Here is a 15,762-nt window from a genome sequence, read left to right as displayed (position 1 = left end):
AAATATGCCCCTTTTCTGAAGCAATCAGCCAACCAGTCAATGAGCTTTCAATTTGAACCAAGGTGATTGTATTATTCCCATATCCATTGAAGGCACGTCTGTCAGTCTTGTGTTTCATATCTTTTTTGGACTTACTAAATTATCTGTGATTTGCAACATTAGCGCGGTATCTCATCTGGACAAAGCAAGGCTGATAAACTCCAGACATCCATTAGAGAATGAAATAGCTTTGGCGCTGGTGCACTGAATTCCTTTAAGTCTTTCTTTTAGTGTAAGTGACTATGTCACTCTCAACAAGCCGCCCTTCTTTTGGTGAGTCCAAGACATATCTTACATATAAATTGTCGAGAATTAGTGATCTGTCGTCCTTTTTAAATATATTTTTGTTACTTCTCTAAAATGTGCTTGTATTTTGATGGACTGTTAACCTGTCCTTGTCTTGCATCCAATGCATGCTGGGACAGGCTCCATATCCCTCTGTGAGCCTAAAAAGCAATTAACAAGTTAACAGAATCTGTTTATATCAAACCTGCTATAACAGTTTTTTTTGGGTTTAATAGAAACAACAGTGATATGGCTAACTTGTTAGCAAACAGTTGCTAATTTACACAACAGGCAGATACAAAGCAACATTAGCAATTGTTTGGAGTTGTGTTCCTGGCCACCTGGCAAGTGTAAGTGTAATACTCACTGTTCTAACAACTCCTGAGGAAAATATTAGACCTCAGCTTTTTTTTTCTTTTCACAGCTGCCTGCTGTGATGGTAAATTATGCGATGAGAGCTGTGAGCGTGCACCTAAACACTAACTTTACAAGGCATAAAACCAAAACAGTTAACTAAAAGCTGCTGAAAAGCTACATAGAGCTGAGGGGAGAACTGCAGAATCTGGTGATAATTATCTGTGGGTTCAGAATTAATATAAAAATATTTATCATAGCAGCTTTAAGTTTATTTTAACTGCCAGAAGCAGCTCGTTGCTGTCTGTTGAGTCGATAGTCAGGAGTTTGTTCAGCCCGACTAGCTGTGACATTTTCTGAGATTTACCCGTGGACAGCACTAGAACATTATGATAATGTCTATGGTCGAGTGTTGGTCGCTCTGGATTCTCGCTTTGGAGGAAAACGGTTCAAAATATTTTCTTCAACAGTCCAAGGCCATAATAAGAAATAATATTACAAATTAAAATTAAATTACATTTTCCACATTAAATCAGAATTAGTGTATGAAATGAAGGTCCAATAAATAATACGAGCAGTGGCTTGTAGCAGTCATACATACAAATCCCAGCTCAAACTTCATGTTACATGTTGTACACTGTGGGCATTATGGTCCAACATCTGGCATACAATCAAATGAGATTACTTTAGTTCCCTATCTGAATGAAAAAAAAGCCTATGCTGTAGATTTATTTTTCTTGTTATAAAGATTAGCAGCATTGCATCAAGGACAGCTATATTTAGTTCTCAGTGTAATGCAAGTTAAAGAGCAAAATAATGCAATGTTTTTTACATGAATTACCTATGAAGCTTTGAATAAAAATGACAGAACATTACACTACTGCATGATACCATCATGGTTACAAGGAAACAACTGTGACCTCAGAAGCAACACATTTCTGATTTTTCAGGATTGAGCCATTTAATGGTTGTTTTGACAAGCCGCATCACAAAATGTGTGTGTGTGTGTGTGTGTGTGTGTGTGTGTGTGTGTGTGTGTGTGTGTGTGTGTGTGTGTGTGTGTGTTCAGGAAAGTGTGTGGGTGTGTAAAGAGAGAGAAAAACAGTCAGTGAGCGAGACTGAACCAAACACTGTAGCACACACATCTTCTTACTGTATGCCTCCCATTCAGTATGGATTAATATATGCATCTATATTTCTTGGCTTCTGTATTCAGGTTACTTATATCAACATACATCAGAAAAGACTATGTAGTGACTCATAAATTGTCCATCCAGGAAATAACAGTAAATCTCAGCATGCATTGCCAACATTGATGAGCAGAAAATGGGATGAGCAGCATTAGGAGAAGATAAATCCCCACATCTGAGGGATTATGGTTATTTTGACAAATGCGAAACGCTTTTCAAATAGAAATGTAATTACATGGTGAATATTAAAGTCAGCAAAAGATGATCTTTCTGGAATTCCAGCACATGCAATATTACAATGTAAACTTTCCTATGCCTTTCAGATGAATGTCAGTTTTTTCTCTCCTGATTACTTCTTAATCCTCACTGGGAGTGTGCTAATGGTCTGCTGTCTACAACATTTGTCGCCTGATTTATTAAATATTGTGTTTTATTCTGCAAGAGAAAATCCATCCTGGCTTTTCATACACATTTATAACGGTAATAATAATGAACATGTACAATCCACAGTCTTAATGTGTACAGCACCCACAATACAGTATGTGCCGCTTAATTAACTTTGCTGACCACTTGTTATCAGCTTCATGTCTGTGCCACTCACCCTGAAATCATTTTTCAATTTATCCATGCTAAGCAACAATCAGGGAAGGAGGTCTTGTGGCCATTAGCATGCCATTCAGCATCCATGGGTGTGTAGCCTAATAGACAGCGATGATAATGGAGGCTTGTCTGTGCTCTCCCACCGCAGCGTTGACCACTGAGTGAATTATCCAGCTGACAGAGAGCAGCAGCACAGCTCGGGCGGAGGATGTTGTTAATATGCCAATGAGAGCTCATGCCGCCCGTGCCAGTCTGAGGCATGCTGGCATGGTGCAGCTGCCTATCACCTAATTGGGAATCATTTATCTGCAGCTTGACCTACATTCAGAGCGGTGCAAAGGGGGACCACCTATGTGAATGTTTTTATTAGCAATCCAAAGCTAATAGCTTGGGAATTAGAATTAATTGCTGTGTGCTGTGTCACAGGAGTTTATATCATTGTCCTCTTCTAAATCTGCAGTAAAGTGCTTTAGAGTGGGTCAGTGGAGTGCTTTACTGAAGAACTGTGCCTTTTGTTATAAAAAGCTGCATTTGCCAGAGAGATAGATTTATGTAACATTTGAAAGTTTTTGATTTAAGGGCGTTACATAGAGCCAGGCCCTCTCTTCTAAATATTTTTCTTTTAAAGGATTTCATTCTCTTATCTGTACTGTAAATATGGGAGACTGCCCTCCTGTAAAAACGTGCCCATAGGTCGTTTGTGCAGCAGGTTATTGTGAACCATAGTTACGTTTTGTTGTTAGGTGATAGTGATAGTGATAGTTAGGTGAATTTTTCCCCCAGTTTCTAGTCTTTGTGATAAGATAAATGCGAAGCTAGCTTGCCAACAACACATGGAATAACTTATATTTAGAGGCGGATTTACCACACAGACATGAGAGTGGTATCAGTCTTCTTATCTAATGCTCGTTAAGACAGAAAGTGTATACCCAAAATGTGAAATGTTTTTGTGAGTATCTAAGCAGTTGGCAGGATTTAGAAATTCTGTGAAATGTCAACATCACAAAACGACTTGGTGTGTGCTACACAGACCAACATTTCTTGAGCTGAAATGGTCACTAGAAGTGGTAGTGAATAATTTGTTGTATAACCTGAGGTGAGGATTTCAGTGCTGATGTTTTGCAGGGGGCAAACTAGAAAGTGTATGAAAACCACACGATCCCTGTGATCTCTGTCTCTGCATGAGGCCCATTCTTATCTGTTTTCCTTGACTTGTCTTTTGCACAATCTCCATGTGTCTTTTTTTTATTTTTGTCATTTATATGTTTTATGTTTTCTCTTTTTTTATCACAGCGTCAGCCACTTCACTTTTTGTGTCATCAACACACAAGCAGCTAAACTAAAATGAAATAAAACAACTGAAGAAATAATAAAAATTGCAGCTGTAGCCACTTAAAGCCCAGACTATTCCTAGACCAACTGAGAAGATAATTTCTTAACACTTTATACTCCATATGTTTTCAGTGATAAACAGTGTGTCATGGTAGCTTAGAGGAAGATGCAGCAAAAAAACAAAAACATATCATAAAATTGAATGGGATGTATTAACCTGAGATATTTATTTCACAATATTAACATGCCACAGAGCTCCTGAAATAGTGGTGTCGTTTCCACAGGTAACAGACTTTGAGCAGAACATTAAATGTATTCTCTTCTCTTTAAATTCACCTCAGGGTAAATAGGTTGAGCTGCAGTTTAAACAGTTAATATATAAAGTGAAGACTAGATTGGGTTGATGCCAGATGCTTGCTTTAATACCTTGGCCAGTGGCCAGTGACTCACTGAATAACAACGTACACTTGTCAAGAGGAAACAAGCCTTAGATAGCTATTGTAATCAAGAGATGTGAATTCATTTTACATTTATCCGGTTGTGTAGTGCACAACTAGATTGGAAAAGACTTCCTGAGCCATTAAACTTGAGGAGAGATGGTGATCATGCCTCATGCAAAATCCGACTGTATGCAGCGTGCAGCCTTAAGCAGCTCTGTTGGCGGCTGTCCAAGCTATGCTAGCCCATGACTCACCTCTCTAAGAGCTCCAACCATAACAGCCAGCATTTCCCCAATATTCCTGATTAAACCTGAATGCTCTGTCTGCTTGGTTGGCAAAAAGGCTTTTTCCCCCCTTTTCTTCTGTGCTAAGACATGAAACTGATCTTGTTTTAAGTTTACTGCTTCACAAATGTAGAGTTTTCTTTTTCTTTTTTCTTGCTGAAAGGAAACAGAGAAAAGACTGTATCTGCTCAGTGTGAGTGGAACATGTTTAAATGGCAGCGTAATGTTTTGTTGACCTGTGATGTGGCTGTAAATACATAAAATAACATTTATCCAAATATAATGACTCTAGACTGCATGGGGACACTTATTAAGAGAGATGACATTAAGTTAATTTACTTTGTTTTGACAGTTTTTATTTTAGTCATTTGTGGATTGTCTCTCATATCTAGAGTGAAAAAAACTCGTAGGCTGCATTGAGACCAACTTTACTTCTGCATGGAAATCAGCAACAGGCATCTACACCCTTTCCCCACCCCAACCTCCCCTTTCAAAACCCACCATCTCTGTGTGTTATTCAGCTGTTTACTACACCAATGAGAAAAATGGCCCTGACGAAAACATACCTTGTCATTCCAGTAGTAGAAGGGCTAATAAATCTCTTAAATTCAGGGCCTGTCCTGTCTCATGATTTTGTGCCTGTCTCTCTCCTGCATCTTGCTGTAGTCTGTCTGGACATCTTCACCTTTCTGCACTCCTTCCTGGCTGAAGGGGGATTAGGATTATTCCTTTGAACTAACACCAGTGACAAAGCAAAATCCTGCACTTTCCTTCCTCAATATTGTTAACATTTCCTGGACTAGTGATGCTCGGATCGGCTCTGATGTAATCTGAGTCCACATGTATGAATAACCGCTACCTGCCACCCAAACAATCAAATCTTTTTCCCAATATAGGGACCCGCACCCAATCACACGTTACCATTATTTCTGTATGGGATGATAAGTGTGATGATACAGTAACCTATTACACTAAAATAGGTTGGTTTTAAATAATGAAACATTTATTTAAAGTAAAGTTCCTTCCTCTGTTTTGGTAAAATGAAAATGGCATTTTTAATCCATTCAAACTACAACTCTGAATGTCGCTGCTACTTCCTGTACACAAACAATTCAAAAGCTAACATTTGGCCACTGCCCAAAATAAACAATAAATAATAACAAGATCAGCAGTCCAAACACAAGTCTAATTTGTGCCTGACGAAAAATTAGGCTTAAACTATATTCACATTTTAGAGAATGTAATTAATATTTTCCTCATACATTATATATAATTTCACCCACCTGCAACTCATCCATCCGTCCATTAGCTATACCACTTATCCTTATAGGGTCGTAGGGGGACAGCAGACAATGAGCGAGGGCGGGGTACACCCTGGAGAGGTCACCAGTCTATCCTAGGGCTGACATATAGAGACAAACAACCAGTCACACCTACGGGCAATTTAGAATCTCCAATTAACCTAATGTGCAGAGTACCAACACAGAGAGAACATGCAAACTCCACACTGAAACTCCAGGTTTCTGCACCACTATGCCACCCCACCTGCAACCCATCTGCTGTTAATCAGATTGTTAATTTTTATGACTCGGCTGGCCCAGTCCGCAGATTGACCACAGAGCCCATGGGCATAACTGCGATCTGCGAATCACTAATCCTGACTGCAGTTGAAAAGCACAGAGGAGACATTGCACTGCTTTTTTCACAGCTAGACTACAAACTTCTTTCTCTCTGCTGCAGCCGCCAGCCTCACCAGCCAGAATGGTGAAAGCTGAGGCAAGGACAGCTTGACAAACACACTTTGGCTATCGTTAGTCACCCATCAAAGATCCTAGGATTATCCTATATGCGCAAACTTCCAAAAACTACTGCTCTCCTCTACGCTTGACAAATTACAGCCTTTGTCAACGGGACACAGTCATGCCCACAAAAAAGACAGAAATGATAGACACAACAGCTGGAAGGCAAGCTAGCTCCCAGAGACAATTGCATACTGCTGGCGCAAGTGAACAGTAAGAGATGAATGTACACGGGCAACTTCAGATCCTTCATGGGTCAGAACGGTATCTGAGATCAGATAAAAGAAGAGATATCACTTCTACTTCTACTATGTTCTAGTTGTCTGTTTTTAGCTTTAACTGCCTTGCTTGCCTTGACATCACGCCATTGGTGAAAATTCAATGGATTTAGTCTGGTGACACAACAGGGTGCAGAAGACTCCAGCAAAAAAAAAAAAAAAAAAACACTTTTTGCTGTAATTCAGTGAGACTGGCTGTGCTGGCCAGTGAAATATATTCTACATTAATTATTTTGTAACATGAAAGTGTTGGAGTACTACAAAATACCTGTAACTGATCACCTGCTTATTCTTGTTAAATAGCGTAGGCCTATATGAAAGTATGCCAATATATACAGTAGAGCACAGGACATTCAATGTCATTAGGTGGCTGTGGAGGAGGTTGCGCAGGTTTTCCACTAATCCAAAGGTCAGCGGTTCAATCCCAGTCCACATGTGTCCTTGGGCAAGATATTGAACCCCGATTGGCCCTCAATGTATCATCAGTGTGATAAAAAATCACTGTACGTATAGAAAAAGTGCTGTATGGATGTGTGAGCGAATAGGTGAATGTAGTGTAAAGCACTCTCAGTACTTAAAGCATTTACAATTTAACAATTCATACTGTAAGTGTGAAAACCCAACGTTCACCACCTGCTGTTTTATATCCCACATCACTGACTGTTTCCCTGAGACCCATTCTCAATGACAAGTGCTGAAGAGTTACAAATTCAGTGATGTTTCTGTCTCTGTGTGACTCCGTGGTGTCTGTGGGACACCCACACCATGAATTCATATCATGAATTGTGTAGTATTTGTGAAGTGTGGCTTTAGAGGGTTGATCTGGAGCAAGTCATCTGGGCTCAAGTGTTTCTGTTTCAGTTCTACTTTCCAACATTTAAGAGCCGCAGATACCCTTCTCTCAGCTGTAAGAGGCCCTGCAAAAATTAAAGACCCCGTGAAATAGAAATTATAGTTTATTTCATGGTAAGCGGCTTCATGTGAATAAAAAATGTGAGTGTAACTTAGTGAACTGCAGGCTGAGAGTGCATTTTATGTAAGCTACTCTAGGTGACAGTTACACGCAATGCAGGAAAAGGCTGAAACTGACTAAAGTGTTTGAGGAGGAGGCGATAAAAAAAGAAAAAGGTCGCGATACAGTGTGTGTGTGTGTGTGTGTGTGTGTGTCTGTGTGTGTGTGTGTGTGTGTGTGTGTGTGTTTTTTTTAACCAACTTCCCCACCAAACTTCCTGGGGGCAATATGTGTGTATATTTGTGTGTAACTTTATACATGTATGCTTTTTTTCATTGAAGTAGCATAAAATCTATGTCAAACGAACCAAAAAAATTGCATGCATTTTCGGAAATGAGTTTTCCGTGCATCCACTTCTTGGTTGGAGATGTCACAATGTTACAGCACTCACTCCAAGCCAAGGCATTACCACACATGTTGCATCACACTGTCGCTCCTGGGCGAGCAGAGAAATGTGTTTGACATTGGCACAATTTGGAATCTCTGCCATGTCACTTGTAAATGTTCCGGTAAATGTGTACTACATACAAAAAGTACCTTGTACTTCTGTGAGTCTAGAATGGGCACAAACGGACACAAAAACCTTGACGTTGATGTGTTTGACGCAGACTGACTTTTGTCAGGTTCTTGAAGAAGGTGAAATCAATCTGCACAGTGATGGTAGGCAGGATGCAGCATATGTTTGAAGCACAACAGATATAACTTGACACCACAAACAAGCAGTCACTCTCAAAGCTTTGCATTGCAATTTTAAACTATTTTACTTTCCCTTTTGACTATTTTGAAAAACAAAAATGCTATTTTAGTCCCAAACAAAGACTATATGATTCCATCAGGTCATAAGCAGTTTTTTATTATAAGTCTTTTTATGCCATCTGGACTATTCATACTGTTTACAGTGAGAAGACCTATATAATAATAGATCTATACCTCTCTAAAGGTGCATTTCTGCAGAGATCCCCAGAGCTTAGCAGCAATGGGCAAAAAAAAGCCTTTTATTTCCCAGTAACTGCGGCTCAGTTTACTCTGTGGTGTTTTTGGATTTCAGCTGAGATAAACTGGTAATGTAGAGGTTAGAGGAGGCAAGAAATGTTGAAAAGACAAAGGTTATAGGTGCTCTGTCAACTGTTGCTCTACGCAGAGGAAGAGAGGGGCATTGGTTCAGCCAGTCAACCAGCAAAATTTATATTGAATTCACCACTTGTATGTTTGACTTTTTATATTGCAATAACTGGAGGAAACAAGTCCACAATGTAGCCTCTCCCCTTGATGCTTTGTACAGAGAACTCCCAGATCCAGACCCCCGTCACCCCCCTATTTATCTCATTTTGTATTCAGAGCATTGTTGAATGAATTTTTTATTAAGTCCTCTGAAGTGCGTGTGCAAAGCTTAGTTGTTGAATTAGACAATAGTCACAATGTAGAGTGTTTTCAACTAATCTTTCTGTTATAGCTGAGAACAAACACTGTTGGGTTGTTTCCGGGAAGGAAAACATAACCTTTTGAGAGCTGTGATTTTAAATTTCAGGGTGTGAATGGTGACAGCGCTGTGAAACTTGACCTAACTAGATAAAGACAAAACTCATCCAAAGGACATTTCTGCATCAAATCAGCTTTAAGTAAATCCTTTTGTGATCCAATAAAATAATCCAACACAACATATTTTACAATACATGTTCTGCTCCCAGCTCATATTACAGCACTCTGTATCTCTATAAGGAGATGAGCATCAAAACTGAGAGAAGTTGACTTTCATGCATTCAAGCACTGCATGTGTTCTGTGTTCTGTCCTATATGAATGTTTCGATACACTGTATTATGTTGCTTCCTGCATTTCGAGATGCATGAGTGCATCCATATTTTGTGTGAAAGCCTTAATAGACATTAGGATATTAATATCAATATCACACAGACTTTATCCCATTTAATTGACATAATTCAGACCACACTAGCACGTAAAACTAAGAGGGGTCTTCGAATCAGCAAAGTGCTTGTAATGTAATAAGCACTCTCTTCTAAATGGAGCCTTGACTCCATTTAAAAGAGGGCAGAAAATATGTGTGCACTCTTGCTTAAGGCTTTCATCTTGCATATAAATCACTCTAGCAGAAAGTGGGTGTTTGAGCACCACAGATTTCAGGTCTTAGGGCACGCACTGTATCACCGGCCAAGGCTACATTAATGACAGTGCTGTGCCACAACTGCATGAAGTAAATTAAGTCAATTCCAAATATTCTGAGAGCAGATAAAATGTTGAAACAGAGGCGTCTTTGGCACACTCAGAGGGCTTACATGTGCTTCTCTTTTTCTCTCTTCTTCCCTGTTCTGCTTTCTGTTTCTGTCTAGATACCACGGCAGCTGAGTGCTCTGACGTTGTACAGGTGTGAGCAGTCGGTTCTGGATTACTGTCATGCCCACCTGTCACTGCACCTCAACGTGGGCATGGAGCCCCAAACTCAGGCACTGGGAGGTCCAAGGCCAGCCGGGTACCACCCGGGCCTAATGGCTGCTGCTGTTCCCTCCAAGCCTGTGCTGCCTTGCCCCCAGACCCACTCCCTCCACCAGTGAGCTGTGCACACTGTGAGGCTCTTTGTCCAAAATACTTTATGTCTGCTGCACAGAATCAGTGGACCACTCAAATGAAACACAAGGCTGTGTGGGAGGGAGCTGGGACTGGTAAAGAAGCAAAGGAGACAATTAATCTACTGCAGAGCATCCTGGAACCAGGGTAATGAAAATGAATATTTCTCAGTGGAAATAAAGGGGTGCAGCAGTATTGATTAGTAAGCTTCTGACCTACCTGACCCTCAATGTCCTCAATTAGGAAGGAGGCTGAACAGCAGCATGACTTTCCACGTTATGCTTTGCCTCTTGAGGAGTATTATGGATAGTAATTTAATGATTTATTAATCTTATAAAACATATTTCCTCGACTTCTCCTAATCTGTGATTCCCCCCCCCCGGCCGTGTCAGGTGAAGCAATCAAATGCAAAATGCTATAAACAGAGCAGGGAAACAGCATGATAAGCAAATGAGTAGCAGAACAAATGAAAGATCAGCCGAGCTAAAACGTTTTCTTCTGCTTTTTCTGCTCACTCTGTCAGTCAGAGGTCTCTCCCTGACTCAAGTCCCTGTAGCATCTTTCATCTCGGGCCACTCAAATGAAATTACCCAAGACAAGAGACACAAGTTAGAAAATAATGGACAGTAATTGTCAAATAAAATGTACAGCCTACACATCTCGCCGGCAGTATATATAATTTACATGGTGACTTTTGATTTCTTTAATGATTTGTGATGTGGATCACATTATAATTAATTTAATCAAGCTGAAAAACGAAAAAATGGAAAATAAACACAGAGTACAGATCTTGCACTGGAACCTTCAGATATTTGCTTTTCCTCAACCATTTACATCACCCTTGTAGTTAATGGTTTTTATTTTCAAAATGTGTTCTTCAACCAATTATCTGATTGTACACTCATATATCTACATGTGTGTGCTTTTTACAAGATGTTATATTATAATATATGGTAAATAAACTGTGGTAAATGACCAGTAACAGTATCATTCATCAAGAACAGTGGTCTCAACCCAAATGACTGTCTGCTGTATTTAGACAGCTGTGTAGGTGGCTGAAGAGACTTAAGAGCACAGCGCTGAAGGCAAGACTGTATAATAATGATGTTTGTCTGGTTTTTGCCACAGTGATCAAGACCCTGATGGTAACTTCCACTTCCTTTTTTCTCTTATTGTGACTGTGTGTGACGGTTATCTGACGTAATATAGTAAACTCGGCTCAAGGCCTTTTGTTCCAGGAACGCAAACTTGTGTCCAAACAGTACAAGTCCTGGATATCAATAGACAACAGCTTCATGTTCTTCACACGCATACATTGAGAATGAAAAGTTGGTGAAAGCTAAATAAGGTAAAATTGGAACATTTGTCAACTATGAATTGACCGCTAGCTAAACCAGTCCCCTGAACAGCAATTGTCCAGTCATAGTTTGGCAACCATAAATAGACACAGCAGGCCTGTCAAGCTTGTAGAAACATTGTGCATGGAGCTGTAACAGGCTGAATCTTTTTATTTAGTCTTTTATTTAGTCCCAAACCATAAAACAAGAGCATAAGTGTAAAACATAAATTAAAATTTAAGTTAGTGTGCTCTAATGTAAGTTGCAAATGTTAGCATGCCCGGCTAACTAGCTTACTATCTACAGCAGTAACTGTCCTGCTTCTGAGGCCAAGGAGCATTTTATTACTTAACTAGATTTTGCAGGGTTACATGACACAGAAACCACTCTTCATAATCAGCACATCCACTGCGAGGTATTTCCCCACTGCATGAAAGCTGGTCACCAATACTAATACATAGGTGTAGGGTAATGTGAGCAGCTCTGTCCTGCTCCTGTTCTGCTGTTGGATTTGGGGACATTTGCACTCCAGCAACCCCTAGCAAACTTCCTACCGGAGAGAGCGCTATGTTCAACAAGCACTCCTATGAAAATCCTTTTCTCTGGTAAAATTAAAAGTGAAACATATTGTTCAAAAATACATATTTTAAAGAATACATCTAACCGTTGTCTTGTTTCTCTCCAGATGTGTAAGAAAATTATGTAGGAATTGTAAAAAAATTTAAACTTAATATACCTTTAAGACAAAGACTAACACTCCAATACAAGAGGAGTTTCTTTATTTCTAAGTCTGCACTGATCCTCAGCGGGTGCAGCTTTTAGCTTTAGTTTCGGCTTTTTAGCACATCATGTAGGCTATATAGTACGGTGACCCTGAGCGCTCACTGCAACATAAGAAAACACATGCAAATAGAGAAAACACAAGCAAATTCAGAAAACATCTTCATCAAATTGACAACAGATGTGCTGCAAATGCAACACAACCAAATTCACAAACACACTGCAAATATTCACAACACAATGTTTCCAGGAGACACAAAAAAGGGATGAACCCAGCTGGGATGTACTTGGATGGATGTATTATAATTAATGGATTAAAATACATCCATGTGCACTTGCTGTTTAATGCTTTTAACTTCAAAAGTCCCAAAGCACTGAACAAGTGCATCCCATCCAAGTTCATCACTTTTTGGTGTTCCCTGGAAACACTTCCACTGTGTTGTGAGTACTTGCAGCGCCTCTTTGGTTGTGTTGTGAGTATTTGCGGCACATTTTTTGTCAATTGATAAAGGTGTTTTCTGAATTATCTCGTGTTTTTTCTAGTTGTGTGCGTTTTCTTAAGTTGCAGTGCAGTGGACTCTCCGGGCCACTGTACTATATAGCCTACATGATGTGCTAAAAAGCTGCAGCTAAAGCTACATGTCCCAGGCAAAATGTCATCATCCACGAGCTGATAATCGGTGCAGTGCTCTTAGGGCCACTGTAATAGAGCCATCAAATTCATATTTAAGATGTTTTCTCATTTTCAAAAAAGTCAACTGGACACATTGAAAGGTCAACTGGAGACAGCATTTTCAACCAATTCATGGGGATAATTTTGCTACCTTAATTACCTGCAGGTGATGAAATATGTGAGCAACAGTTGTCATTTGGGAAATTGAGAAATATATTTTCACTGGTTAGAAATGAGAAGTGTCTTTTGTGCACCATCGTCTGAAATCAAGGACCCATTGATTCAAACAAGAATGTTGAGGAGTGAATCGGTCTCGTTACTACGGTAAACTGCATAGAGCCGAAAAGCTTGACAGGCAGAGCAACAGTAATTAAGTGATGCAGGGCTTAGCAAGCGGTCAATTACATGTTGCTGGATGGATTTTTACAATATTGATTTGAACAACAAAATGTTTTGAACATGTGACATAACAAATTAAATTGTCTTTAAAAAATGATGTATTTATTATATATTTGCTTTTTACCTTCCTTGTATTTCTTTGGGAGGCGGGGCATAGTACGATGAGGGATGAATAGTATTCTGTCATATTTCACAGTCGTTATCAAAACTGTCTATCATACACAAGCTGTAATAACAATATTTCACAGCTGATTGTGTAAAATCATCATGATGTCATCTGACATCACAATCACAAATGAATGACGCATTGATTGTGTACAACTGCATACATGTATGTCAGATTTTCAGTGAGTCTTCAATAACAGACGTTTTGTAAATGCTCTGCCTGGTGTTCTTCTGTGAAAGGCAAAAAAAAAGGCAGTGCAGCAGATATATCTGCTTATGACAACGCGCTCTGACACATGACAGATTCACGCTGCTGGAGGATTTACTGCACTGTCGCCACACACAGGAAGCAGTTTAACGACACTGATAGATTGCATATACGGTACTCACCTCAAGTGTTCAGAAAAGCCTTCGGTGAAAGAATCAGGACAGGGAGGAGCAGCAGACGCAACAGAATAGCATTCTGACTGATCGGTTCACATGCATTTACACTAACAGGCTGATGACTTATGATACTTCAATCAATAACCACTTCTGGAGCAGTTATGTCTCTATGTTACCCACAAACTAGGAAAATAATTATCACCCAGAACACGTCTTAAATCAATCGTGTGACTCATAGACACACAAGAGAAGTACAAGATATCTTCAAGGCAGGAGGGTTGATCCATGGTTTCACAGGTCACAAAATGATTTTGGGGTGACTTTTCAAATCAAGAAATGTATCATCTGAAGCCTTGAAATGATTCCAACTGCCTTTAATTAAGTATCAACTGCCATAGCCTGGAAAACAAAAAGCCCCTGTTCACAATTTTGTGCATGCACTTTCATGTCAGAGGTCATTTGAGAAAATCATTTTTTAAAGGACCACATCCATGCCTGCACAGTGCAGAACAACAAGCATTATGCTCCTTCCAGAGGCTGACTGACATTATATCCTTTTCTATCACAGGCTTAATTCTCAGAAATGAGAAGTGTCAGAGTAATGGCAGGAGATATTTTTTGGTTTATTATTCCCTTGACATTTTATCTATTTGGACAACATATTGGTCCTTCTGACAATCTGTTGGCACCTTCTTGGAAAGCAGACACAAGCTATTTTCTCCCTCCTCAGAGCTGTCAAAGTAAGCCAGACAATGTAACACTTTATATTACGTGGGCTTAAAATCCTCTCATCTTTCATTCTGTTCCATTGATTTCATCTAGTGATCTTATTTTCTGTGGGATTCATCAAGGGAGCTCTCTACATTTACAAGACTCATAAAAGCACAATGAAGTAAAGGGTAGAGGAAGTGTAAAAACTCATGATAGCTTCTTCATTTTATGTACTTTTTGCAGTTCTTCCCAAACCAAATAATACAAATAACTCTATACTTGTTTACTCCAATTACCCAAAATCCAATAACACCAGGCCAGATGTTTTTGCTTGTGGCAATTTCTAACCTATATTCCCCTCATGGATGCAGAGCAGTTTGCACAACACAAAACAACTGGGAATATTTACCTTTTAAAGCTCCAACAGATGTATGGTTCATCTCAAACTTGCAGGGTGAAAAGGTTTATACTTTCGTGTTCGGCTGTACCTCAGGCAGCAGTGTATTTATCCGGAAACATGAGGCTTTGTCTTACCCACAAGTTTATGGTGTAGCTGAAGTATTCCGATTTAAGGTCGAACTCAAGTTTCTGTCTGTCTTCGTCGGCTTGCACGTTGGCCTGTCATTTTAGAGTTGTGTTGCAACTGCTGGAGGGCAGGGCAGCTGTGAAAGCTCTTGATTTCCCTGGGGAGTTACACTGCTGCTATGCCCACACTTTGAGATTACCTTTCCCATCTCACAGGCCCACTATGACACTGGTGCTGCTAGTTTATTTTTAAAGTGTCTCTGAAATCACCAGGCGATCGACTACTTTCCTGATACATTTCAGGGTCAAAGGTGTAGCCACCTTTTAATGCTCCCAATGACTCATAACTCTGTTTGTCTCATTTTGAGTTACTTTAATCTGTGATTCTTTTGAAGTGAAAAATTCTGTGACTCACATTTTTGTATTCAACAACACCAGCCTCCATTTTATAAATTATATCTCAGACTTGGCCATTACTTTGATGGGAAGGGACACTTATCCCTGTATAACCTACTAATCCTCTCTGCAGTATCATTGTTTTGGGACTTCACAAAAACAATTGGTGTGAACCCTTATGTTTCAACTAAACCCTAG

At 39.6% G+C, this 15,762-nt stretch overlaps 1 protein-coding gene across 2 annotated transcripts in view; it reads left to right on the top strand.

Annotated features, from left to right (window-relative positions):
• Window positions 1–13,737, top strand: part of LOC139623758 (leucine-rich repeat transmembrane neuronal protein 4-like) — a 45,568-nt gene extending 31,831 nt beyond the window's left edge. Inside the window, exon 3 of one of the 2 annotated variants that reach the window (XM_071482248.1) lies at window positions 9,960–13,737. In XM_071482248.1, the coding sequence (XP_071338349.1) occupies window positions 9,960–10,181 (222 nt within the window). In that variant the 3' untranslated portion in view covers window positions 10,182–13,737. The remainder of the gene's footprint in view (window positions 1–9,959) is intronic. The other variant, XM_071482249.1, reaches the window with a different exon arrangement.
• Window positions 13,738–15,762: the final 2,025 nt, after the last annotated feature.

This window comes from Trachinotus anak, unplaced genomic scaffold (genome assembly GCF_046630095.1).
Source record: "Trachinotus anak isolate AG129_WGS33_773 ecotype Australia unplaced genomic scaffold, CSIRO_AGI_Tana_v1 ptg000008l, whole genome shotgun sequence".
In the NCBI taxonomy this organism is placed as follows: domain Eukaryota; kingdom Metazoa; phylum Chordata; class Actinopteri; order Carangiformes; family Carangidae; genus Trachinotus; species Trachinotus anak.
Note: the sequence above shows the minus strand (reverse complement) of the source record. Positions and strands in the feature narration are given on the sequence as shown.